General features: G+C 43.1%; 3 protein-coding genes across 7 annotated transcripts in view; 2 read left to right on the top strand and 1 right to left on the bottom strand.

Annotated features, from left to right (window-relative positions):
* The window catches only part of KNTC1 (kinetochore associated 1), a 34,711-nt gene extending 24,228 nt beyond the window's left edge, over positions 1-10,483 (top strand). The window contains exons 46-63 of the mRNA XM_018076412.2: positions 180-238; positions 383-599; positions 1,176-1,249; positions 2,025-2,235; positions 2,339-2,448; positions 2,818-2,858; positions 3,219-3,297; positions 3,770-3,888; positions 4,231-4,366; positions 4,714-4,809; positions 5,486-5,542; positions 5,868-5,922; positions 6,002-6,065; positions 7,076-7,205; positions 8,084-8,173; positions 8,695-8,840; positions 9,638-9,728; positions 9,981-10,483. Of these exons, the coding sequence (XP_017931901.1) occupies positions 180-238; positions 383-599; positions 1,176-1,249; positions 2,025-2,235; positions 2,339-2,448; positions 2,818-2,858; positions 3,219-3,297; positions 3,770-3,888; positions 4,231-4,366; positions 4,714-4,809; positions 5,486-5,542; positions 5,868-5,922; positions 6,002-6,065; positions 7,076-7,205; positions 8,084-8,173; positions 8,695-8,840; positions 9,638-9,728; positions 9,981-10,022 (1,817 nt within the window). The 3' untranslated portion in view covers positions 10,023-10,483. The remainder of the gene's footprint in view (positions 1-179; positions 239-382; positions 600-1,175; positions 1,250-2,024; positions 2,236-2,338; positions 2,449-2,817; positions 2,859-3,218; positions 3,298-3,769; positions 3,889-4,230; positions 4,367-4,713; positions 4,810-5,485; positions 5,543-5,867; positions 5,923-6,001; positions 6,066-7,075; positions 7,206-8,083; positions 8,174-8,694; positions 8,841-9,637; positions 9,729-9,980) is intronic.
* Positions 10,484-11,314: 831 nt separating this feature from the next.
* Positions 11,315-14,783, bottom strand: VPS29 (VPS29 retromer complex component). 3 transcript variants are annotated; one of them, XM_029961128.1, is made up of 5 exons: positions 14,743-14,768; positions 14,361-14,373; positions 12,394-12,585; positions 11,954-12,189; positions 11,315-11,665 (listed from the first exon to the last, which is right to left on the bottom strand). In XM_029961128.1, coding segments are annotated over exons 1-5 (561 nt in total). In that variant the 5' UTR covers positions 14,745-14,768; the 3' UTR covers positions 11,315-11,547. The 3 variants fall into 3 exon arrangements, with proteins under 3 accessions (XP_029816988.1, XP_029816987.1, XP_029816989.1); XM_029961127.1 differs by having other exon boundaries at positions 14,301-14,373; positions 14,743-14,762; XM_029961129.1 differs by lacking the exon at positions 14,361-14,373 and having other exon boundaries at positions 12,394-12,586; positions 14,743-14,783.
* Positions 14,784-15,996: 1,213 nt separating this feature from the next.
* RAD9B (RAD9 checkpoint clamp component B) lies at positions 15,997-23,550 on the top strand. 3 transcript variants are annotated; one of them, XM_018076153.2, is made up of 11 exons: positions 15,997-16,054; positions 16,934-17,004; positions 18,004-18,153; positions 18,336-18,450; positions 19,300-19,399; positions 19,506-19,612; positions 20,927-21,033; positions 21,480-21,544; positions 22,078-22,197; positions 22,481-22,694; positions 22,975-23,550. In XM_018076153.2, coding segments are annotated over exons 1-11 (1,182 nt in total). In that variant the 5' UTR covers positions 15,997-16,053; the 3' UTR covers positions 23,107-23,550. The 3 variants fall into 3 exon arrangements, with proteins under 3 accessions (XP_017931642.1, XP_017931641.1, XP_017931643.1); XM_018076152.2 differs by having other exon boundaries at positions 16,012-16,083; XM_018076154.2 differs by lacking the exon at positions 16,934-17,004 and having other exon boundaries at positions 16,030-16,083.
* The last annotated feature ends 157 nt before the right edge of the window (positions 23,551-23,707 follow it).

The raw sequence follows: 23,707 nt of genomic DNA, 5'->3' as shown, positions 1-23,707 counted from the left end.
ACCTCCCAAAGACCAAAGTTATCCACATATCCCACTTCCCAGCCTGGATAACAAAGATCATTTTCCTTCTCTCCCAATGGAGGTCCCCATCTACCAATAAACTAAAAGTTCTTAATTTCACAGAGAAAACTGCAAGTGGACTGGGCCACTTTCACAAGCAACTGTCTTTCTCCTTTCAGCCCCAGAGCTCAGTGAGGAATCCTTCCCAACCCTCCTGCTGATTGCCAAACTAATGAAGGTAAAGTAGCATCTGGAAAGAATTTATTTCAAAATTATTGCCCCCCACCCAAAAAAAAAAAGGAGCTTTCATCTTTCTTTTGCACGATTTTGGCCTCACTAGAGAGGTTCCAACGACCCTTAATCCCCTTCCATGCTTTCCCAGGTTTCCCTGGACACCTTTCACATGTCTGCAGCTCGCTACGTCTTTGAGAAAAAACTGAAGCCAAAAATCCTCGAAATGAGAAGCAGTGGCTGCCCCTCAGTGGTGAACAAGGAAACAATCAGAACCGTGCAGACCATCCAGTCCTACCTGCTGGCCATCGTCAACCCGGAGTGGGCCGTGGCCATCGCCCTCAAGATCGTCCAGGAATTCCCAGCAGGTGAGGCACAAACGGGAGGGGGGAGAAACTGGAGAAGAACAGGCTCGAGACAAGAGCTTGTGACTAAACATGTGTCCACTATCCTCCAGTGAAACCCAGGAAACTTTGAGAGTAAAAATTAATTTGTCTCCTACATCCAGTTTTCTATCACAGTGTCACTATTAAATCCTTTTTTTCTCTCTTTTTATAGAATCCCAGAATGGTTTGGGTTGGAAGGGACCTTAAAAACCACCTCATTCCACCCCCTGCCATGGGCAGGGACACCTCCCACCAGACCAGGTTGCTCCAAGCCCTGTCCAACCTGGCCTTGTTGTCCTGCTTAAAGTTTCTGCACGTTCATACCATCTCCAGACAAGTTTTCCCCCAAAAGCAAATATTTCAGCCCAATTTAAGCTGGCTTCTGTATTATCTGAATCCAAACAGATATGATATCTTTTTGCTCTTCAGGCACAAGAGCTTCCCCAACATTTTAAACAGCTTCTAATTTGAATTCTTTGAAATAAAATGGATCTAATGTGTACTGTAGGAAGGACTCATGAAAACTTAATTTATTTACTTCTTTTTTTTCCTCCTCAGGTCCTGACCAGATTCAGGCATTGAAATTCTGTCTCTATTTGGCTGACAAGTGGCTGAAGAACACCACAGCTGAGGTAATGGGAAACAGGACTGCTGTACAGTTCAGCAGTTATGGTAGTATTTTGATTTTTGGTGTTTGGGATAGTGGTGGGTAAATTGTACCATAACCAACCCTGATATGGGAAGTACTTTAGGGGAATTGACCCCCCAGGAGAACCCTTTCTGTTCTGGAACATTCTCCTCTTCACAGCCTTGGAGGCTGGACAAAAAAATAGACAGTCTTAAGGGGAAAGAACAACTTATTCTTCCTGTTTCTGTGCATTTTTCTTGCTGCAGGAGAATGAGTTGGAATCTGTTCCAGCTGTTGGATCAATAACATGATTAACTTTTACTTTCAGTTCCAAGATTTTTTAGCTCTCTGTGGTGTTGTATATAAAGAAAGGCTGCTTTGACTTGATTCTCTGGCTCATTTTCACATGGTTGGGAGGGAAAGGTGAAGAAGAATCTCAGCCCTGATTACAAATATCCAAATTTCTGTGGAGTTGTTGAGACACAATGAACGCTAAATAGTTCTCTGTACTATGCCACATGTTCAAACAGAATTGTGGCAAAATTCTACTGTAATTCCAGAGGCCAAGATTTCAATATTAATCTCTTTCCTTCTCCATTTTACCTCAAAATATCCTAATTTTACACACTGCCACTTATTTTAGTTGTTTTTTTTCACAACATACCTTTGCCATTTCTTCCAAGATACCTTTCCTAGCAGAGCAGAAAGCCCAGATGATTTTTCTTGTGCTTTTGAGTAAAAGAGGCTGTTTTATGTAAAACTGTGGTGTTTTGCTAAAGGATGAGTCCCATGGAAAAGCAAAAGTGCTGCAGAAGAAGTTACATATGCAGTACAGACGAGCAGCAACAGAAAATGTTCTCATAACACACAACCTGAACACGGGGGAGCAGATCAAGTCTGTTGGGAAACCAGCCTATCTGATCATTTCCCTCTATGAACACCACAGCATAGACCAGAGAATCCAAAATCCCACTGGCAGAGATTATCCAGGTGAGGATCCATAATCCAGTTTCAAAGGAGCAAAGAGAAGCTCTTTAAAACTGGCTTTAAAAATGCCTGTTTGGAAATCCATTGTCTCTGCCTCTTCCTGTAGATATCCACATGGCAGCTGAGGAGATAGCTGAGATTAATGACCTGGATATGAACAAAATTCGGGACAAACTGCTGGAAAAATGGCTGTGTCCAAGCACACCACCCTCAGAAGTAAGTCACCACAGGAGATTTACAGGCCACTTACACAAAATATGGATTTTTTTTTTACCTGACCTAAAAACTAAGGGTTTTTGGTGGAATTTGCCTTTAGAAGCCATGAAGCTATTTAAGATTTCAATCCCTTTGTAACATTGCACAGTAATGTCTCTGGTGAGACAGACTTGAAATGCTTTTCTTTCCCTCTGTACAGAGATTAAAATCTTACTTTGGTGCTAGAAAAAAGTTGTGTGTTCAGCCTAAAGGAGTAAAGCAGCTGTAAATACATCAGCCTTATTAAAGAGACCGTAGGGTTTAAGCAGGGATATGACCAAGCTATTTATCCAAATGGAGAAAACTCACAACTTTCACTTCTTTTTACAGAAAACTCATGAAATCTTTGGAGAAGATGAAGAAATCCGAAGGTGAGTGTGTTGTCTCACATAAAACATGGTGAATTATTTTTAACTTGCAAGCTAAAAATAGCTTTTTCAAGAAACCTTGTGAGGTTGTGCATGATTCAGAACTCACTGTTCTTATTTTTGCTTTCTGGTGACATCAGTTTTGAGTCATCAAATACTTATTTATGTCATGGAATGCCATTCCCAATAAGTTATATCTGTGCTTAAGAGTGGCTATTTGGAGGTTTCCCCCTCCTTTTCTATATCCTTGGAATATCATATCCTTGATCTCCTTGTGACAGTGAAATATTTACATTTCAGTGACTATTGGTGTGTTGTCTTTCAGTAGCTGTGCTGGTACTAAAAGCAAACCTGTTTTTGCAGAGTTATTTACCTGCTTCAGTCTTGCCCAATGGATTACAGTTCGAGATTGCTTTTTGCAATTACAACTTCCACCACATCTGTAAGTTGCTGAATTCTAATTTTAGCTTGATGCTCATGAAATTTTTACCTCTTATTAAAATCAAGTGCTGTCTGCTTAACTGCACAGGCTTCGACCTGAGCCTTTGTATCTGCAATTTCAATAGTTTATAGATTTGTATGAGCTCTGTGTTTCTCCCTCTCCAACAACCTTTGGGGTAAAACTGTGATTTTCATGGAATTTTGCTATTGACTGTCAAGAACAGCCCTTGAACTCTGGGTTTTCTAAATTTATTGCTGATATTATTTGAAAACAGCTTCATTAAACATATTCTGGAACGTGCTTTAAGCTGGTGTAAGACATTGGCTCACTTTGGCAATTAAAGCAGAGTGGTAAAATTCTTTTAGCAGAGCCTTAAGCTCCAGTTTTTCACTCTTACCAAATTTTTTTGTAATACTACATATCACAAATAGTCAAATATTCTCTTTTCACTGTGTTTTTTTCCCCTCCTCAGCCCATTGGTGTCACTCAGCTGACCTTTGCTCACAGGAGCAGAGCACTGAAGTGTCTGCTCCACTTGGCAGATACCAACACTGTGGAATCACTCTTCAAGAAGCCCATTGAGACAGTAAAGTAAGATGAATTTTCCTTAAAACATCCCTTAATGATAACATTTTGTTGAAAAAAAAATCTCTGTGCAGGAATGCACTTTGAGTTGTAAGAGTTACAGTAACTGGTTTATCTTTAGAGATGATCCAACTCATCCATCATTCAGGTGAAAGAGCTTTCCCTAAGCAATTACCAGACAGTTTTTTACTTCATTAAGATCATAATTATAAATACAGGCTACATATTTGTTATTAAATCAACAGAAGGACACTTTGCAGTACTATCCCAAGGTTGAGCATATGAATGAAAATATAATGCTCACTGTAAATCTCATTAACTCCTGGTTTGGGGGTTACTTTTTTCCAGGTATTTTCTAAGGTGCTGCATTTATCTGGCAGAGTTTGAAATCTTGAATATTCCATATACTTATGAATCATTCCATAAGAGTCCAAAGGAAGGAATGATTAAAGGGCTATGGAAGAATCACAGCCACGAACCCAAGGTAGGATTTTTAAACCCTTTGTGAATTATTGAGTGTTTGTTACACATTGTGTGGATTTACACTTTTGTGCAGAGCTTTGCTAAACAGATGTTGCTTCAATGGACTCTGAAAATGACAGAGAAAAGCTTTACCCTTCCTACAATTAGAAAATAAAGTGGTATCACACACAGCTGGGTTTTTTGGCTTTGCTCACGTGTAAATTCATTTTGAAAGTGGCTTGTTCGTGGCTTTTGAGGAGTTAAAGGTCCTGGTAATGCTGTAAAAATCTCAAATGCCACTGACAAGCAGGAAAGGTTTGAAGGCCATGAATGTTTGTTAAAGTACAGCCTGTCCTTGCTCTCCCTCAGGCCGTGAGACTGGTGACAGAACTGAGTTTGGACTACAAAGTATATGATCCCCAGCTGTGGAATGGCCTCCTCCAGAAACTCCTGGGCTTCAACATGGTAAGGAATTGTTAAGCAAGGTGGGAAAAAGGCTGGGGTTATCCACTGGTTTCATAAGAACAGGACAGATACATGAACTGCAAGCTTCCTGTGACCAATTATTGATAATTTACACACTTACTTTGGGCTCTGAGATACTGAGCTGATGAAGATTTGAGGAATTTCTGGTTTAGCATTGACTTTTGCTCTTAAATTGTTCCAGTTTCATTTTTTTAAAGCCTTTCAGATGGCAAGAGCAAATCCTATGGTAATAAATTGAAAATTTCCTTCACATTATTACAATTTTATAACATAACATGCCTATTTTTGTGTGCAAATACATACAAAACTGTGCATATATTTACATGTGTTTGTATATACATATACAAAATCATGACCCCTAAAATGTATTTATAATTATAACAACCCTGATTGTTGTCATTCAGAATCTTAATTACCTCTGATTGTCAAACTTTATGTGATGTTGCTACAGCCTAAGGAGGTAACAGATGTACCTGGCAATGGGGTTGATGATTTAATTTACTTAACTATAAAGCATATTTCCATATGTATCAAAGGTACCTTGAGGAACTCTCAGTTTGCATCCTACAGACAAAACAAGCATAATGCAGCTCTGTAGATTATTGCTAAATCTTCAAAAACACCCAACTATTTTAAAATCAATCTTCTTTTCCAGACTCAGTATCTAAGAAGAGTTTTGACAGCAATTACTGGCATTCATTCATTATGGGAGGTAAGTAAATATCCTCTGACTTCTCATCTTTTTCTTACTTACCAGGGATTTAGTGTGTGTGTGAACCTTGAAAAGACCCTTTTTGAATTACTATTTTTATGTACAGTGCAGCATGTCAGTAAACACTGGACAGAAACATTTTGCCAGCAGTCAAAATATGGCCAAATCTGAGACTCTGAGATAATGAAAGCAATGTTAGGGAATAATTCATCCAGGATAAAAAGGAAAGAACATTGAGAGGCTTCCTTCCCCTGCAGGGGGGTGTTTACAACACACTTGTAACTCAGTGGATTTGGTTGTTACTTTACAACTTTGTTGCCAACAGATTCCCAACTTTCTCCGGGCCTGGCGCAGTGTGATCCTGTCCCCCTTCCTCACAGGTAGGGCTGGGATTGTCTCCCCTCCTCCTACAGTAACTTGGTTCTATATTTACTTTATCATGTTCTCTTTATTTCTCAGCTTCATGTCCCCCCAGTCCCAGCCAGCTGGAGGAGTGCTGTGAGTGCTTTGTGATGCTGCTCAAGTAAGTGGACAGTCCACCCCACAGTTTAGTTCTAGTGGGAATGGCCAGCTGTGATTTCTCACCCTGAACATGCAAAGGAGTTCTGGGAACTGGGGAGCCTGAGGCACAAGGAAGAACTTTTTGCCTCTTTTGGGAAGGACAGGACAGAAACACAACCAGAAATTCTGACCATGGACAGCAGGTGCTGCAACTCTGTAGCTGGGCTGTGGAAACTCAACTGGGAACTGCTCTCTGAACTGGGACTGAGAATCAGCAGCACAGGCTGCTGAAAACCAATTTATCTGCCCAGTTACTGCCCCAGGACTGTTCCTGTCCTGATATTTTTAAAGGACTCATGGTCAACCCTGAAAGTCCAGTCAATATCTCTTACCCAAAATACAGCACGTTTCCTAGAACATAAACACAGAGTATAAGACAGAAAGAATTCATTTTCCTCTAAAGAATAAACCTGACTCAACAAAGATCTATAAGCTGCAGATCTGCAAGTGTGGTTAACTCATGGTATTAATGTTCCTAAACATTCTGTGCATAAACCAGTCCTGCACTGCCTTTACAATGTAAAAAAGCACAAGAAATTGTTATCTTATTCACCACAGTCCTCTGATTTGCTCAAAAGAAGAACCAGAGCTCAGAGAGCCTGACTTGAACAAAGAGTTAATTAGGATTTAGAAATGGTTTGGGTTGGAAGGGGCCTTAAAGATCATCTGGAAAGGGATCCTCCACTCCTGTGCACACACATCTGAATCAAAGCTCTGCTCTGGGCAGTTGCCCAACAACTCCCCTCAAAACAGGACCTCAAGTGCTTAGAAAGAGAAACTGGTTTTGGGTTTTTTTTCAAGCTACAAAATCCTCATGGATTTATGTTCAGTGAAACTTCAACTTGTTTGACCATTTCCAAAATTAGGAGGAGGTAAAAATGTATTGCTCTACCTGGCTTAAAATTCCCACAGCACTAACCCATCCAGCCACAGATACCAGCTGAGAACTTCCCTCCTGATCTCCCTCTGCAGGTGTCCTGTCCTGGCTGACCTGGATGTCATTGGAATTGCCAAACAATACTCTCAGCTGGACCTTCCAGCTTTAGCCTTGGGCTGCCTGTTGCTGATCCCTCAGCCCGAGAAGAGAGAGCAGCAAATTCAGGTAAACAATAAGTTTAAGTGTCCTGTCTGTGCCAGGGAAATGCCTTTCAGCATGCTCTGTAAAAGACAGCCACTTTCAATTCCAGTTTATTTAAATGCATCCCTGCTGGCAGCTGCTCAGCATTTCCCACTCACAAAGGCTTCTGAAAGGGGTCATGTGAATACTTCCTTCTCCTTTTCTTTTCTTGAAGCAAACCCAGCTTCAAGTCACCCTCAGTAGCTTTGTCATATGACTTTGCCTTTTGAGAAGTTGAGGGTGTTTTATGGGATCCCACCCATAAAACACGTGATAAAAACCCAGCAAACCCCAAGCCATAACAAATTGTAAGAGAAGGGCTGAATCCTACTTTGGAAGAGTGTTGAGCTGAAAGCTCCTGACTTCTAAGAAAGATGCTTGATCTGCACAAATTGTGATGTAAAACCTTTGCCTTAAGGCCACATCCTCACCACCCATGGATCTTGACAGTTCCCTTTCTCTTCTCATTTGTTCCCATTCATTTATGCTCCACATTGTTCTCCAGGTGAACCATATTTGCCACGAGCAAACTGGCACCAGGAAAGGTACCTTAAATCCTTAGACTTCTAGTCATTAAAGTTACATTCAGAAAGATTTTCCCAAATCACAGCATTAGTGTAGGACATTCACTCTGCTGCCAATGAGTCCAAAAAATCTGTAACAGCTACAGCAAAACACCCTTTGAGAGCTCAAAGCAATACCTTCAGTCCAACCACACAGCTCCTGGTTTGGTAATTCCACCTTTGCACCTGTAATATCAACATATTCCTTGTTCCTGAATGAATCAAATACTTGCTCTGAAGGGAGAGTTTCTACTTTAATCAGTCACAGAATATTAATGCTTTGTAACTTATTTTCACCAGGGTTTCTTATCAACTTGTAACACAGAAACTGTGCTGCAGCAAATAGATGAACACATGGGCACTGGAGAAGTTGTAGCATTTGCTTCTCAGGTAAATAAATAAATAAATTTATTTGCCATTTACTTGGAGGCTTTTCTGACAGATAAGTGTACACAGAACATTTTCCCTCCTCTGACTTTGTCCAGCCTTACTTGCCATAATGCTCAAAAAATATGAAATACTTGTAAAAATGCATTTTTGTTTCTGCTGTGCAACTGAAAAACTTCTTGTGTCCATGCCCAGTGCTGAGTTCCAGGCTGCCCCTGTTTGTAGGGCAGAAGGGGTTGCAGCAGCACCACCTTATTTTTCTAAATAAATATTTGAAGCTAAAAGGCCAAAGGGCTTATGAAAGTGCACTCTTGCCTTGGGCAAGTTTCTTAACTCGTCCCCTCTCTGAATCTGAAATTAGTCTTATAAAACCTGCCATTTCACAGCACTTAAAAAAAAAGTAAAAAACCACAAAACCATATAATAGAGCCAAATAGGAAAACTCTGAGCTCTTGTCATTCAGAAATACAATTTCTTACATTTAAAATATTCATATTTTTCATTACTAAAACTTTAATCTACAGATCAGGTCCTTGGTTTTGGACAGTATCATAAATAAGAAGCTCTATGAAAAATTCTTGAAAACCAAGTATTATCCACTGTTGAAGCAACACCTGACAAACACTCACAGAATTAAGGAGCTGGTGGATTATTTTGCCAAAAAGAACAGGTAAGTTAATAAAAGGTAGAACAGGTGCTGCATTACTGGTAACTGAATCTCTCCTTTATTTTGTTTTCATCTATTTCAAGCCATGGAGGTTTTCTAGTACTTATTATCTAAGGACTAGTCTTGCTAATTTAAATAAATACAAATGTCATCTCACTACTTTGCAGATTTAAGATAGAGTTTTACAGTCATTCAAGACCAAGTAACAGATTGGTGAGCCTGGACTGGCAGCAGATCAAATACAGTTCAAACAGAAGTAAAAAAACAGTGAAAAAGCAAACAGTGCCCTTACCTTGAGGTGAACCCAGCTCAGCAGCATCACAGAGTCACAGCTTCAGCAACAGGAACACTCAGGAAAAATAAATGAGCTGCCCCTACTCAAGACTTGGGAATTAGTGCTTTTGCCACCAGGTTTCAAGAGTTAAAACACCTCTTGTGCTCAGTTAAATAACACAAAGGGCCTGGGGGGGTCTCACAGCACCTGGGCTCCTCTGCTCACCTGGGAACACTCATGTCAGAGCCCAAATACTCAGCATTGCAAGTCACTTGGTTCCCAGTTATCCCACAGTCACACTGGGACAGGAATCAATAAACACTGAAATTCTAATATATATTGGTTTTATTAAAGGCCAGGCTCGTCAGGGCTTGTTTTCCTCTATTGGGGAAGGACAGGAGCCATCTGACTTCCAAACCAGGGAACCATGCTTTATTTTTCTACTCCAGTGTGTATTATGTAAATTTAAGTTAAGCTTTTGAGAGAGCTTAACTGGACAAAGTTGAGAACCTTTTGCCCTTTACAGCCTTGATGAAGCAACAGCCCTGATTCAAGAGTATCAAAAGAAATGTGGAAACCCTGCCCTGGCAGACACCCCACCATCTGATCTTCTGAAGGTAAAAGAAGCCACTTCTGTACCTCGGGCAGTACTTTCTCCTTTTTTTTTTCTAAAGAATTTCACTCAGCATTTCATAAAAATACTTTTTAGCTGGTTAATTTTAGTAAAATATATTGTATGTAATAAAATCTCCATCAATTCAAATAATTCATTTTACCTGACCCAAGCCTGTGCCATGCTGAGCATCACACTTCCAGGAACTTCCACAGCTCTTCCTAAGCCCTGTTAATGTTGTTCTTTTCCCTTCCAGATGTACCTGAATGGATCAGAGGAGGCCTGGAACAGTCCCTGATAAGGTCTTGATTTATCCTTTTCTTCCCTCCCTCTCCTGGCAAGAGGAGATCTGGGCACTCACAGCACTCAAAAGAACATCAGGCTAAAAACTCAAAGCTTTTACCAAAAGCTTCCACGACCTTTCCACATTTTTTCAGCTGTTCTAGGCTGTTTCTCCTCCATCCTGGTCATATTCAGCACTTTAATTTTAGGAAGGATGAAAGTTTATTTCCTTTACTTCTGTATTTCCCCACATTCCTGCTGTCAGGATCACTCTGAATTCATTCACCACAACATAACCTTGCACAATTGGGATAAACTCTTTTATAAAACTGTCAGGGGTGTAGTTCATGTAAAATACTTTGTAGATAAACTGTAAGTTCAACTATAATGAGCAGAAATAAACTTCTGTATCAATTTTGGCCTTACAGCATTCTGTAAACCTTTTTTAATGATGAGTTTGTCAGTAAATTGAATTCCAGTCACTCACCTCCCTTAAATAATGTGTGCCAAGGTTTTCTTTCCAGGTTTGCTCTGTCTGCAGCAGGATGAAGCAACAGGAATGAGCCTCACTGCATGAAGTGCCAGTTAGAGGCTCCTGAGGCACCAGCCTGAAATGCCTGGTCTGTGTCCAGGGAAAAGCAGGTTTATTTTGAATAGAAATAAGTTATTTAGTTAGCTCATGACACAGAAATAAGGGTTCTGTGCAGAATTTCCATTCTACCTGCTGGAAAAGCAAAGGCCAACATCTAAATGTTCTGCTGTAGAAAACAAAGATCCAACTGTTTTTGTTGGGAAGTTACAGCAGTTGTGGGAAATGGGGGCTGTTAAATACCTTCAGTAATAGAAGAGCCCAAAGTTCCACTTGTCTTGAACAACCAACACTTCCCTGCAGCAGCAGCTCCTGTGTCACATGGAATGACATTATTGAAAGCCTCTGGACATGGAGCAAAGTGCACACACAGGTAGTGTCAAATGTGAGCCACAAATAAAGGGAAGCCTCTCTTCACTGGCTCTAGATTTAATGAGATTATTCATTTAAGACTCAAACTTTCTACAGTGAAATTATGAGGCAATTGTAACACTTTCAGAATCTATCAAGCCATTTTATTCCTTTAACTTAAACTGAGAATGTTAAATTGAGAAAATGAAATGTAAACTGGATTCTGAAGCAAACACAGCCTGGCCCCAGAGCCCTCAGTCCCTTTGCTCAAGTATCCCTTGGAAGCTGGACACCAAACCACAGCACCAGGCATTTCCCAGCCAACCACAACTGCTGCATCTTCCCCCAACAACACTGCATAAAGCTCAGTTTTTCTATGAAGTGGAGTTTATTACAACATTAAGGAACAGTATTTGGACAGTTATTTTAATGGAATATTTTACAAATCCATTCATACAGAGAAAAGCAAACACAATGTTGGTTAAATTCATTACATTGTTGAGCTGTTAGCAATAGGTGCAGGGCTGTAAACTAGCAATCAAGTATTGGAACTTGCAGTTCAGAATGAGATGGTAAAAATACCAGACAAGCAAAAGCCTTTTTAAGACTTTTTGTACTCAATTCTTTCTACTTTCACGTCATCTCCAATTAGTTGATAGACATATGTCACTACTGTAGAAGCCTGGATATCCATCAGCACAAATGAGGGAATGATGTTGCTGGAAAGAGAGGAAAAAAATTCATATTAATTGTGTCTATAATCAGCAGTGTTTTTACCACTATTCAGCAGAAATCACTTAAAGAAAAATGGATATTAATTCTGAAAGCACAGAACATCAGCTCTGAGGCTGGATTTTACTCTCATCTGTTCAGTCAAGGAGATTTAGGAAGTACAAGTATCGACCCTTCTTCTCCCTGACATTTAAAACACAAACATTAACCCTCACCATGAGTTTGTAGCTCAGTTTTGTTCCCAAAAAACCCTCCCAGAGTCTTCCCACACTCACTTCTCTAAGGCATGGTAGGCTCCTGTAGCTGATCCAGGGTTGATATAGAATTTGTTTTCATGTTCAAATGCCTCGAATTTGTGTGTGTGCCCTGAAATGAGGATGTCCACATCAAACTGCCTCTGGAGCAGGGCCAAGCTGGCCATGTCACCCCAGGGAATGACCTGGTGGCCGTGGATCAGCCCGATCTTGAACTGTCCCACAGTCACCACCTTCTGCTCGGGGTAATTCAGGTTCTGGAAATAAAAACCAAGTATTAGATGGACACACTCATATCTAAAAATTTATATCTACATTCAAAGATTTATAATTAAACAACAACAAGGAAGAGAAGGGGAGAGTTTCTGACCTCATTTCATCACCACTTTTAGTTGGATGAACCCAAATGTTGCCTTTAAAAGACGCGCAAAACCCGTCATTCCCAAGGGAGGTCAAAGTACCTCATCAAAGTCCCCTCGGACCACGTGGACATCCCCAGCCAGGGTTTTGAGGTAGTCATAGGTGTCCTTGGTGCAGAGGTTCCCTGTGCACAGGATGTGTTGGATCTTCCCAGGAACCAGCAGCTTTTTGAACTTGGCTGGGAGGCTGTTGCATCTGTGGGGAATGTGCAGATCTCCCAACACCAGCACCAACTTCCCAGGATCATCAGGGGGGGAGAAAGATCATTACACACACTCATTAAGGCAACAATCATTAGCAAACAGCGTCTCCTGCAGTTTCCCAACTTTGTATTTTGATGGAAAAGCTACTAAAATAAGAATGAAGTGGTGATGGAATATTGCTCTGAGGGAAAACAAGGGCCCTCACTAAACCATTACCTTAAAAACAAGGCTCCAGAATCATCTTTATTTTGGGCAAGACACAGTACCAGGAATGTGTTAGTACTTCAGGTACTTCACACAAAATTGGCAACTACCACAAACTCCCTTTTTTTCTCTCTAGCACAGACCTGGCTAAACCGAGGCCACTTCCCTTAACTCTTCATCCAAGTTTTTTCTACTTTAAAAGACTCCTGTTTTCTCCCTTATAAAAAAACATTAAAAGTATTAAAAGAATATTAGAAAGCAGCAAATTTGCAATGTGTTAATAGGTGACAGGAAGAGTGTTCAGAGCCCATATTTTAGGAACCACTGAACAGAATAAGGCTGAAAAATAACCACAAATTACAACCAGGGCACTGCAGAGGAGCCAAGGCAGGTTATTGCACAGAGGGATTCTGTTACCATTTATATAAATTTCTGTATATTCACAGCTTCAGTACAACAGATGCAAGAAAAAAAATGGGATGGGGGCTTCAAAATTAAGAATTCAGGTGATGCAAAGCCATAGTTTAACACCACAGGCTTTAAATCTGCAAATAAAGAATTAATGCAACACAGCAATAAATTAATTATGCAAAGATCAGCTCTAGAAAGCAGGGGATGTTATGGCACTGGGAAAATGGGAATGGTTGTCTCCAGATCCAGTGTTAACTTGATAAACGGCTCTACATTAAAAATGTTTGTTAGAGAGGCAGTTCCTAAAATAACAACCATCAATTTGTAAAGGACACAGCCCAGATATATTTATATATATAAAAATAAATATAGCTAGGCTATATTTATATAATATCAATAACAGAAGAATGGTATTTTTAAATAAGAAATGGTATTTTAAAATATTTTTTATCTATTTTGAGGCCATGCAGCTACTTTCTTGCTAACAGTCATCACGAAAGGCAGAAGGAACTTGGGTGCCTTTTTTGCTTGGTTTTAGGGGTGGGGTTTTTTTTCAGATTAAGAACATCTCAGTGCCAGCAAAGCCATTTTGGAGACAGATGGGCTGAGGTATTGATAAAGCAACACCAGAGTTTTTTAATCAATGAGTGGCCAATTCAAAACTAAACCAGGAGAGGAAAAATTCAAAAAAAGAGACACATTTTTGATGGTCTTTTGAGAATTCCCAGTGAAAAATCCCCCAAGCAGGGTCCTGGGAAGGGTACTGGGATGCAAGTTAAAAGTGGGTAACTGCGATTTTAATATTATTAATCAAAATTATTTGATTAATAAGTGGCAATAGATAAGATTGTTTTACTGATGCCTGAGGGACTTAGTTGTGCAATACCAGTTATTTGATGATTAATAAAATTATCCTGCTGCTTAAAACACACAACCCTGAACTGTCAGGCCCCATATTCTCCCCCAAAAATCACATTGGAGCTCCCATAATTAAAGAAAAGCTACAGTAACCAACCCAAAATGTTAAATCATCCCAGGGATCTGCAGCATAAAACTGAGGCAGAGGATGTCAAACCCCCTGGGTTTTACCAGGAATTTGGGTGTGGGTTGAGCAGCAGCCCCTAATTCACCTGCCACTGCCACGAAGGAGCCCCTAATACCGGTATTAGCAAAGCCAAGGAGTAACTTACTCTGTGCCCGGCCTGAGTGGGATGGAGGAGTTGATTGCAGACAAGGGGGGTGGAAAATATGATCAATGTTAAACGAGAGGAAGCAACAGAAGAGAAAACACAGCCAAATGAACGCGCAAATAATAATTAATGAATCGTTGATGTTATGAGAGAAGCGTTAAATTAAAATTAAAAAAAATAAATAAATCAATGCGATTACGGTTAAATTAATACGGATATAAACGGGGCTCCTGCAAGGACGGCCCGGGACCCCCCGCCCGCCCGCCCTGCGCCAGCCCGCGGGAGGAGGTGATCGCGGGGCCCGGGGGGGTGCCGAGGAGGAATTCCGGGGGGAATGCCGGGGGTTCCCGGGGTTTGGGATCCGATGTCCCCCCGCTCTCACATCGCGGCCGCTCCGCTCCGGCCCTCGGAACCCGCCGGCACCGCCCCCGCTACGGCGGCTGCGAGCGGCCAACACAGCGCCCAACGCGGTCGTGTCGCGTCCCGCACCCACTGAGCTGCTTCACACGCGTGGAAAGAGCGTTCTCCGCGAAAATCCCTGTTCATTGGCTACAAATTGCATAGTTCTCTTATTGATTATTATCTCTCCTATTGATTAACGATCCTCTCGCTTCTCATGCTAATTAGTGCCATGCTCAGTGCTTCTCCTGGGTCTGGGGGTTTCTTGGGTCGGTGGTCACAGATCCCGCTGCCAGAATCACCTTTTACCCAGTTGGACCTGGTTTCAGCCCAGTTGCTGAGTTGGGTTTATTAATTTCTTCCTTATCTAGGGGGTTCTGCCCGAGGTCGTTGTGGTCCATAAATCCTGCATTCCTTGTGCCCGCTCTCAGTGGTACAAAGTGGTTCATCCTTCTCCCCTCGCTTTGTTAACCTTGCCCGGGTCTGAGATCACTGGAACATGTCCAGCCCTAGACCTCAACAAGGCAATTCTACCCACAAGTCATTTATCTTCCTAACGCCTGGACATCACTTAGAGATTGTTGGCTGCTGTTTCACCGATTAAATCTCCCTTCTTGTCAACTAGGCTTGAAAGTTACAAAGATCAAACATCGATGAACATCCTTACTTAAGAAAAATTTTACATATTCCATATTTTGCAATGCTAGTGCGGCCTCCTCTTGAGTTCTGGGGTCAGTTTTAGACACCACAATATAAAAAATACATTGAAGGTGTTAGTGAGCGTTTAAAGGTGACCACGAGGATGGGGAAGGGTCTGAGGGGAAGCTGTGTGAGGAGGGGCTGAGGGCACGGGGTTTGTTCAGCTGGAGGAGGCTGAGGGGAGACCTCATCCCAATCCACAGCTTCCTCGAGGGGCAGAACCCATCTCTTCTGACCAGGGACAGGACCCAGGGAACAGTTGGAGCTGTGTCAGGGGAGGTTTAGGTTGGATCTCAGGAAAGGTTCTTCCTCCAGAGGGTGGTCGGGCACTGAACAGGCTCCCCAGGGAATGGTCACGGCCCCAAGGCTGCCAGAGCTCCAGGAGCGTTTGGACAACGCTGTCAGGGACAGGGTGGGATTGTTGGGGTGTCCTGAGCAGGGCCAGGGGTTGGATCGATGATCCTTATTGTCTCTTCCCGCTCAGGACAATCCGTAATTCCCTCATTCCCAGCCCCACATCCGGGGCTCTGCCCGCTGGCCCCGCCCCAGCGGCGTTTCCCGCCCCGGGCCGTGAGGGGAGGCGGGGCGGCCATGAAGTGCGTGATTGGGGGGGCGCAGCTCCGAGGTACCGGGGTGCTGAGAGTCCGGGACACGCAAATCCCTCGGGATTTGTGCGGGAAACAGGGAGCCCAGGGCGCGGCCGCGAGCGGGACCGGGCGCTGCCCTCAGGGGCGGCCCCGAGGGCGCCGAGGCGGAGCGGGACGGGAGCCCTGGAGCTGACGGGGGATCCACCTCCTCCTCATCCCGCAGGACACGGGAGATCGTGGGGAACGTGCGGCCTCTGGGAATTGTTCAGATTAGGGAGCATAGCGCTGGATTCGGGGACTCCCAGGTGGAGAAGCCATGGCTTGGCCGAGTGTCTCCCTGTGCACTTCCAGCGGCACAGGCCCGCCTGGATATCTCCCTGTGCGCTTCCAGAGCCATAATCCACTCCTTGGTGTCTCCCTGTGCGCTTCCAGAGGCACACCCGCACTCCTGGGTGCAGCGCTCTGTGGAAAAGGCTGCTCTGCCCCTGCCAGAGGCAAATTCCAGGACCCTCTGCTGAGTTCTGCCCTGTTTCTCAGGGTTCCATCTCCGCAGATATCCCACTGCTCACAGCTTCCCAAACTTTCCATCTGCAAAATACAATTTCTAAGTGGTGTTTGGTCTGATTGAATGAATTTGGGGTGACATCAGGCCCCAGGGGCTGCAAAGGGACAGATGACACTGAGGTGCCTCATCAGAGGCAGCTTCCAAAACATCGAGGGTTTTGTGCCAATGAAAAAAGAAAAAAAAGTAACATTTTCCACTATCAGTTTTCTTTCAAATGTGTAGGAAATCTGTAATGTTGCCTCATAAATTATTCTTGGAAAATGCAGTACAACCTTTTTATTTTAATTTAGGATGCCTATTGCACTGTTTTCTTTCCCTGGCAGTGTTTGGAAGAGCTATCCATGCCATAGCACGTATTAGTGATGAATTTTGGTTTGACCCCGTAGAAAAAGGTGTAAGTGAATTTGATTTATTCTAATTTAAAAATCTTCTTTGGAAGCCCAACATTTATGTTGCTGGATGTTGTGTTGTTTTCCTAGAGGGGCCCTTCAGCCTAAATTACACTTTCCCCCAACTTCCTCCACTTTCAGTATGGACAAAAGCCATATTTTCTGTAATTGTAATTATGCAGATTCCAGCATGGAATATTCCTTCCTACTCTGCCCTAATATCCTTTGATTTTTTTGTGACCCAAGCTGAGGCTTGTCCAGGACATCCAGATTATTGCCAAGGGGTTCATTTGTGCTGTCACAGGTCAAAAGGTTTGTGTTTTTTACCACACAGAAGCTGCCTCTAAACAACATGTTTTGTACTGTTGTGACTCAACAGGAAGAACACATCCATTAATGCCTTTGATTAACCAAACACAATTTCCAGCAGAATTAGGGTTTTCTCTAGAGGTTTCTTAGTTAAAAGTGACCAACTCTCCTTTAACTCACTGGAAAATCACAAGTGGAGATAATTCCATTTTATACCTGTGGTATTGAATGGGTGTATCACATTCCATATCATATCAAGAATTCCTGAGGTGTGAGAAGTGTCTTTGCTTATTTGCATGGATCATGTACAGGAAGATTGTTTTAGAATAAACTCAGCTCCTTCAAATGCCTCAAACACAAGCTGAGCTCTGGGTGTTTGGGTAACTCACCCTTCAGGACCACTTAAACACCCACAGATTGGAATCCCATCCCTGTATTGTACCACTGACTGCTGGCTGGTAATAATGAAGGTGGGAAGTTTGAACGTAATTGTGTTCCTAATAAATCTGTATTTATTTTGAGATGTACATCTCAGGGGTTTCTGGCGGTTCTAAAGCCCAGAGGAGGCTTTTTTTAAGGTTCAATATTAAATAGTTTTGAGTTAATACATTATTTTACTTCTACCTCACCAAGGTTGGATTTGATGATCTTGGAGGTCTTTTCCAACTTTAATGATTCTGTGATTCCACTTCCAGCTTGCCTTAAGATCAGTGAACTCCTCGAGGTCAGCATATGCCTATGTCTTCTTCTCATCCATGTTTTTCCAACATTACTGCTGGGCAGCTGTGTCTGATCCCTGTCACAAGGAGAAGGAGTCATCCCTCCCGTGTAAACTGATAGTTAAGGTACATCTCAATGGGTTGGTACACACAGCTTTGGAAGCAGCAAATTAACCCCATTTCCAAGTGGAATTCCAGGGGGAGGAGCAGAAGCTCCAGATAAACCCTACAAAAACAGGGAAATCATACTGCAAAGTTGCTTGGTGAGTAACCTCTGCACTGATTGATTTTGTTTTTATTTTTCCCAGGCAGTTCTCCCTGTATTTAGATGTGCAAATGTGCTGGGAAGGAATGTAGAGAAGTGCAGCATCTCTACCAGCCCCAGTGATCATCACATCACCTTCCAGCTCCTCTGCAAACACGGTGGGTGACACAGGGAGTGGCTTCACAGGGACAGGAGCAGTTTAAAACCACAGGGCAGCACAATATTTAATGGAGTTATCAACTGAACATTTTGCCAAACACTTCCAGCCTCTTCACGTCATAATTTATGTTTGTCATGTTAATATTTATCATATACAACTTTTAAAGTGAAGTTATAACAGGCTTTATCTTCAGCTGACAACATTTTGAATCAGTCTGCATTAAATTCTGAGGGAAAAAAAGCACATTCTGGGAAGGGAGAGGAATCCTGGTCTGGCAGCTGTTTGAACTACAGGATTTACTGGGTCTTTCCACTTCTAATGCAGTTCTTCAGCACAGGAGCAGGACTTGGAATGCTCATCAGCATCAGCCTTTGCAAAACTCACAAAGAAGCACCATCTACCAACACAGAGCTGTGCTGTGTCACAGGCAGTGCTTTATATTATTAAAGATCTATCTTGTATTACTGATAATGGGGTAATATATTGAATTAGGTCCCCAGACAACTCGGCTCTCTTTAGCCCAGGCTTACCCACAAACACACAGAGGTCTGTAGGGTTTGCCTTTTGTATTTCACTCCCATTTGTATTATTTTACCAGGTAAATATTGAGGCCTTTTTTCCTCTGCATTTGTTGCACTTTTTGCTGTTCATTTATTTCTTGTGGAGTCTTAAAAAACTCGGATGCTGGATGGGCACAAGTTGGATGGCAGGTGAATTCCATTTTCTATTTATTTCCACACAGCTCAGTAAGTCCCTTGGTTACTTTCTCTATTGAACAATTAATACTTAAAAAAAATATTAAGATTACAGACCAGCATTGATTTGTGTTCATTTCCTCTATATTTAGGTGTTGTAAAAACATATAACCTGACATTTCAGGAATGTGATCCCTTGCAGGCTGTTTTTGCAAAGCACATGTGTCCAAACATCCTTAAAGTCCACTCCAGGTAACAAATACAAAACCATTCTCTGAGTTTTACTTTCTGATGGGAGTAACAAATGCCAACCAGTCCCTTGTGACAGATTATTTCAATGCTGAGTGACATTTTACAGGCTGCTGGCTGATGTGATGATTCACTTCCCAACCAGCCAAGAAGAAATAACCTTATCAGTTACTCCAGTGAAAGTTTGTTTCAAGAGTTACACTGAGGAAGACACTGGTAAGGAAATTCAGAATATATGAACCAATACTTGGACTTTTAGCACAGGTGAACTCAAGGAATAATAGCTGTCATAAGTGGGGAATGCATTTTAGGGCTCAATGACACTTTTAAGAGAGGGAACATATATAGAGAGATTTTAAGTCATGCTGCCACCCTCTGATTTTAATGTATTTTAAGAAAGCAAGTTTTTAATAACATTTTCTGGGTGTCAGTGGCAGATATCAGACTGAGCAGCCAATTGAAATAAATTATGCCACTTGCTGTAGGCTTGAAGGAGGTAATTACTGTGCTGCAAGAGCAGGAGCGTGGCAACTGCCAGGGAACAGGGGCTGATTTGGGGTTTTAAAAAGAACTGTTTAAATCTGAACACCACAATTAGAGAATTGATATCATTAGAGAGTGTATTTTAGGCTGAGGACAGTACAGGGTGTCAGCTGGGCTCACACTGCCATGGTCACATCTCCAGGAGGTGGAGAACAAATCTGCAGATTCCTGGAGTGTGACTCAAACTAATTTTAAAGATATAATCGTGTTTTTGAAGTAGAGGTTCTTGGATATCATATAATAAAGGGGTGCTTTTCATACCTGTTACGACCAAAGCTGAGGACAATGACCTAGGAACAGTCTGGGAAGTCTGTAACACTCCCTTAGCAGCCTTGCCTTCCCTGGGGCTGTTTGTGCTGCTCCAGCCACTCTGGAATTTTTCTGAGTGTCTCAGATTGTTCCACATCAGGAAAGCACCTCTCATGTTCTCTTCACACACCAATTAACAGCCCCGGCCTAATCAGCTGGTAATGAACAACTGAATACCTGGAACTGAAGAGCCAATTTCCTGTTGCCACTCACGTGCCAGGAAAAGATGGGAATTTAAAACAAAGAGCCTCAGTCCACCCTCTGTGCTCTGCTGATTGTCAGCGAGTTTGATTAATCAGTTTAAGCCAGGCAGCATTTTGGGCTTCCCAACCCTGCAACAATAGGCAGCTGGGAATATTATTTGTGAGGGATACCTGTGGATGGAGCAGATAGACAAGAACAGCAGCAGGCACAGGGTTAGATCACACATCAGGACATGGAATGGGTTCTGTTAAAATCCATTTAAATCTACACAAAGTGCTGTAAATAAATGGAGGATTTCATTTTACTTAATCATGAAATAAATTTAGATAAGCTAAACATTTATTACTGTTGATCACTATAAAAACACAATTATTCAAACGATGCTGATGTAAAAACCTTGGGGCCATAAGCATAGTTTTGTTGAGTTCAAACTTCACTCCTGTGAGTCCTTGATTTTGTTGTTATCCCAAACAGACTTTTCCAGGACGATGGTTACTGAGATTCACCTCAGTCCAGAGGAATTTGACTACTTTCAAGTTGGAGTAGATTCTGAACTGACATTTTGCCTTAAAGAGTTGAGGGTAAAGTAAGACTTTGTCTGGAAAATAAACCATTTCCCATTACTTTGCCTGACTGGACCAGGACACTGCAGGATGGTCCCATGGAATGTGTGTCCCACCAGCCCTCCTGACAGCAGCAGGATTTCACCAGCTGGTCAAGGATTAGCTTTAAAACCCAGGGTCCTCAGGGCTCTGCAGAGCCCCTCAGAGCAGCCTTTGGAAGGCAAACAAAGCTTTTCTAAACCCAAACTGTGGTTTCTGTGCTGGGCAGACACAGCTGCCCTGGAGAGTTCTCCATGCAGAGCCTCCTCTGGCAAAGCTCTGGCAGGGAAGGCAAGAAATTATTTTGGAAGCAGCGGAATTTTACCCTCTTTTTGCCAGTAACCAAGAGCTGGGATAAACTTACATACTAATATTAATCTTGTGGGTTTAAATCAGCACTTAACCCCCCACTCCTTCTTTTCCAGGGCCTGCTGGCGTTTTCCGAAGCCACCGGTGTTCCCGTGTCCATCCACTTTGACAGATGTGGGAAGTAGGTGTTGGGACACACACGGGGGGAGCCCTGCAGTTACAGGAGGGTTGTGTCTGCAGTCCCTCAGGGAATATCGACCTGCAGCAATGGAGCACATTTTCATTCCATTCCAAAAGCCATTTCTGACCTGTGATCCTGGAGTAAGGAGTTTGTAATTCCACAGAAAGCATTTCACCCAGGCACTGCCAAGGCAGCCTTGCTGCTGTGTGTAGGTTCCCTGGACACTGGAGGCCCTCAGTTGAATGCCTGCAATGAGTTATTTAGCAGTTAAAGAAACATTTTCTGAATAAGTATAATTTTAACAATTACACATCCAGAACTCTCACTGGGCTATAACACTGCGTAGCATTTGCTCCCTGGGGCATTACACCTGTAATGGGAGGACACCTCTCCTTCCTCAGCAGCAAACACAGGAGATTTCCAGCTTTCCAGAGGAGGCATTTTTTAACCCTTATGTAGAATCACAGGAGCTGTGTCTCCTCCCCCAGTGTCTGTAATTCCATGTGCTGTGCAGTCTCCCTGTTTGTGTTTAGGCCCATTGCTTTCAGCATTGAGGACGTGCTGCTGGAGGCCAGCTTGATCCTGGCCACCCTGTGTGAGGCTCAGAAGGAGGCAGATTCCCAGGAGCACTGCTGCCCACAGCAGTGGGGCAGGTAAGAGGATGAAACCCTCAAGTTTTCACAGGGAAACTGTGAACCAGGTGGGTTTAGGAACATCTCAGCAGCACACACAGCAATAAAGGGGTGCCAGAGGGAGCATTCCATAGTAACTCTGCTTTCCTCATCTCCATAGGGTTTGGGTGCAGCAGGAGGGGTGGGAAGATACTTGCTGAGAATCTACTCTAAAGCCATAATCTTTCCATGAACAGAAAATCACGATGTTCTGAGGAAAACGCACAAAGCCAGTTACTAACCTGCCCTCCTCTGCCCAATGCAGCTCAGAGACACATCCTGATAAACCCTCTGGGGATGAGCCCAACAGCACAGACATTTCCAAACATCCCCAGCGGGATGGGAACGCTCCCGCCAGTCCTGTGGCTAAACAAGAGGTAAAAAGCATTCCCAGAGTCACGGGGAGGGATGTGACAGGAAGAGCAGGAACAGCCACGGCCGAGGCAGCAGGAGAGGCCACGGAGGCTCCTTATCAGAAGGTGAGGGGACTCCCCATCCCCTGAGCAGGGGAAGCACAGCTGGGGTTGAGCTGAGCACCCCGTGCACAGGGTGTGTCACACCACGTTCCATTCTGCATCTGCTTTCCCATGGGATCAGCAGAACCAGCAGTGTCATGTTTAACACGGGGAACGCTCCCGGGGGCAGGTGGGTCTCTCTGGGAAACGCTGCAGACTGAAAGTGGCAAAAGCTTCACAAATAATTAATACTTGAATTCTGTATCACGTGGCTTCTTACCTGTGTAAATACTGCGTTTTCCAGTTCCACTCCTTGTTTTTTGGAGCTGTTTCCTACAAGGAGAAGGATGCCACGGGTCACACCTTCCAGAGCTTGGCGACAGCCAGCGACACCGAGGAGGACCTGGGCCCCCTGCAGAGCTCCCCGGTGCTGTAGGGCACGAGGGCTTCGGGCCCAAGGACAGGCTCAGGCACTGCCTGGGAGGGAAGGGCAGGGCAGGCCCACAGTCGATGCCTGCTGCTGTGACCCAGCAGCACAGACTGTCCCAGAACTGCTGCTGCTCTTGGACTGTCCCAGATTTAGGTCACGACTGACTCAGCTGAGGTTTGTGTGTTCCGAGTTCTGCAGGAACGGTCTGGGGGTTCTGCTCTTAGAACACTCTCAGTGGAGACTGAGAGAGTCCCACAGTTTGAATTCAAACCCTGTTACCACTTCAGGCAAATGAAGCTGCTGTTCTAGTTAAGGGTGCTGGAAAAATATCCCATCCATCCCCTCTGGCACAGCCAGACCCAGCCCAGCTCCAGGATAACTCACGGTTTTACAGAAACTCTGTAGAACCAGCGTTTAACTGAACGACCCAAGCTGTCACAGAACCACAGTTTAAGAAATAAAGGTTTGTGTTTCAGACTTGAGTTAATTCTTTTCCCTCCCCGTGTCTCTTCCCCAAGTCAGGGGCAGTGCAGTATTTCCAAAGTCACACAACACCAAAATTCCCAGTCTTTGGTCAATTAGAGGATCATTACCTTCCTGCCAGACT

Source organism: Manacus vitellinus, unplaced genomic scaffold (genome assembly GCF_001715985.3).
Source record: "Manacus vitellinus isolate BGI_N305 unplaced genomic scaffold, ASM171598v3 scaffold_31_pilon, whole genome shotgun sequence".
NCBI lineage: Eukaryota > Metazoa > Chordata > Aves > Passeriformes > Pipridae > Manacus > Manacus vitellinus.
The sequence above is the reverse complement of the archived record's forward strand: the minus strand, read 5'-3'. Positions and strand labels throughout refer to the sequence as shown.

Coding starts and splice junctions, on each gene's coding strand:
- RAD9B (XM_018076152.2), top strand. CDS start 16,050: ATGAAGTGCGTGATTGGGGGGGCGCAGCTCCGAG. Junction 18,451..19,299: donor CCAGCTCCTCTGCAAACACG/GTGGGTGACACA, acceptor CTCTATATTTAG/GTGTTGTAAAAACATATAAC. Junction 19,400..19,505: donor ATCCTTAAAGTCCACTCCAG/GTAACAAATACA, acceptor GACATTTTACAG/GCTGCTGGCTGATGTGATGA.
- VPS29 (XM_029961127.1), bottom strand. Junction 12,586..14,300: donor CTCCTTCGTGGCAGTGGCAG/GTGAATTAGGGG, acceptor GATCCTGGGAAG/TTGGTGCTGGTGTTGGGAGA. Junction 12,190..12,393: donor TCCGAGGGGACTTTGATGAG/GTACTTTGACCT, acceptor TTTTATTTCCAG/AACCTGAATTACCCCGAGCA.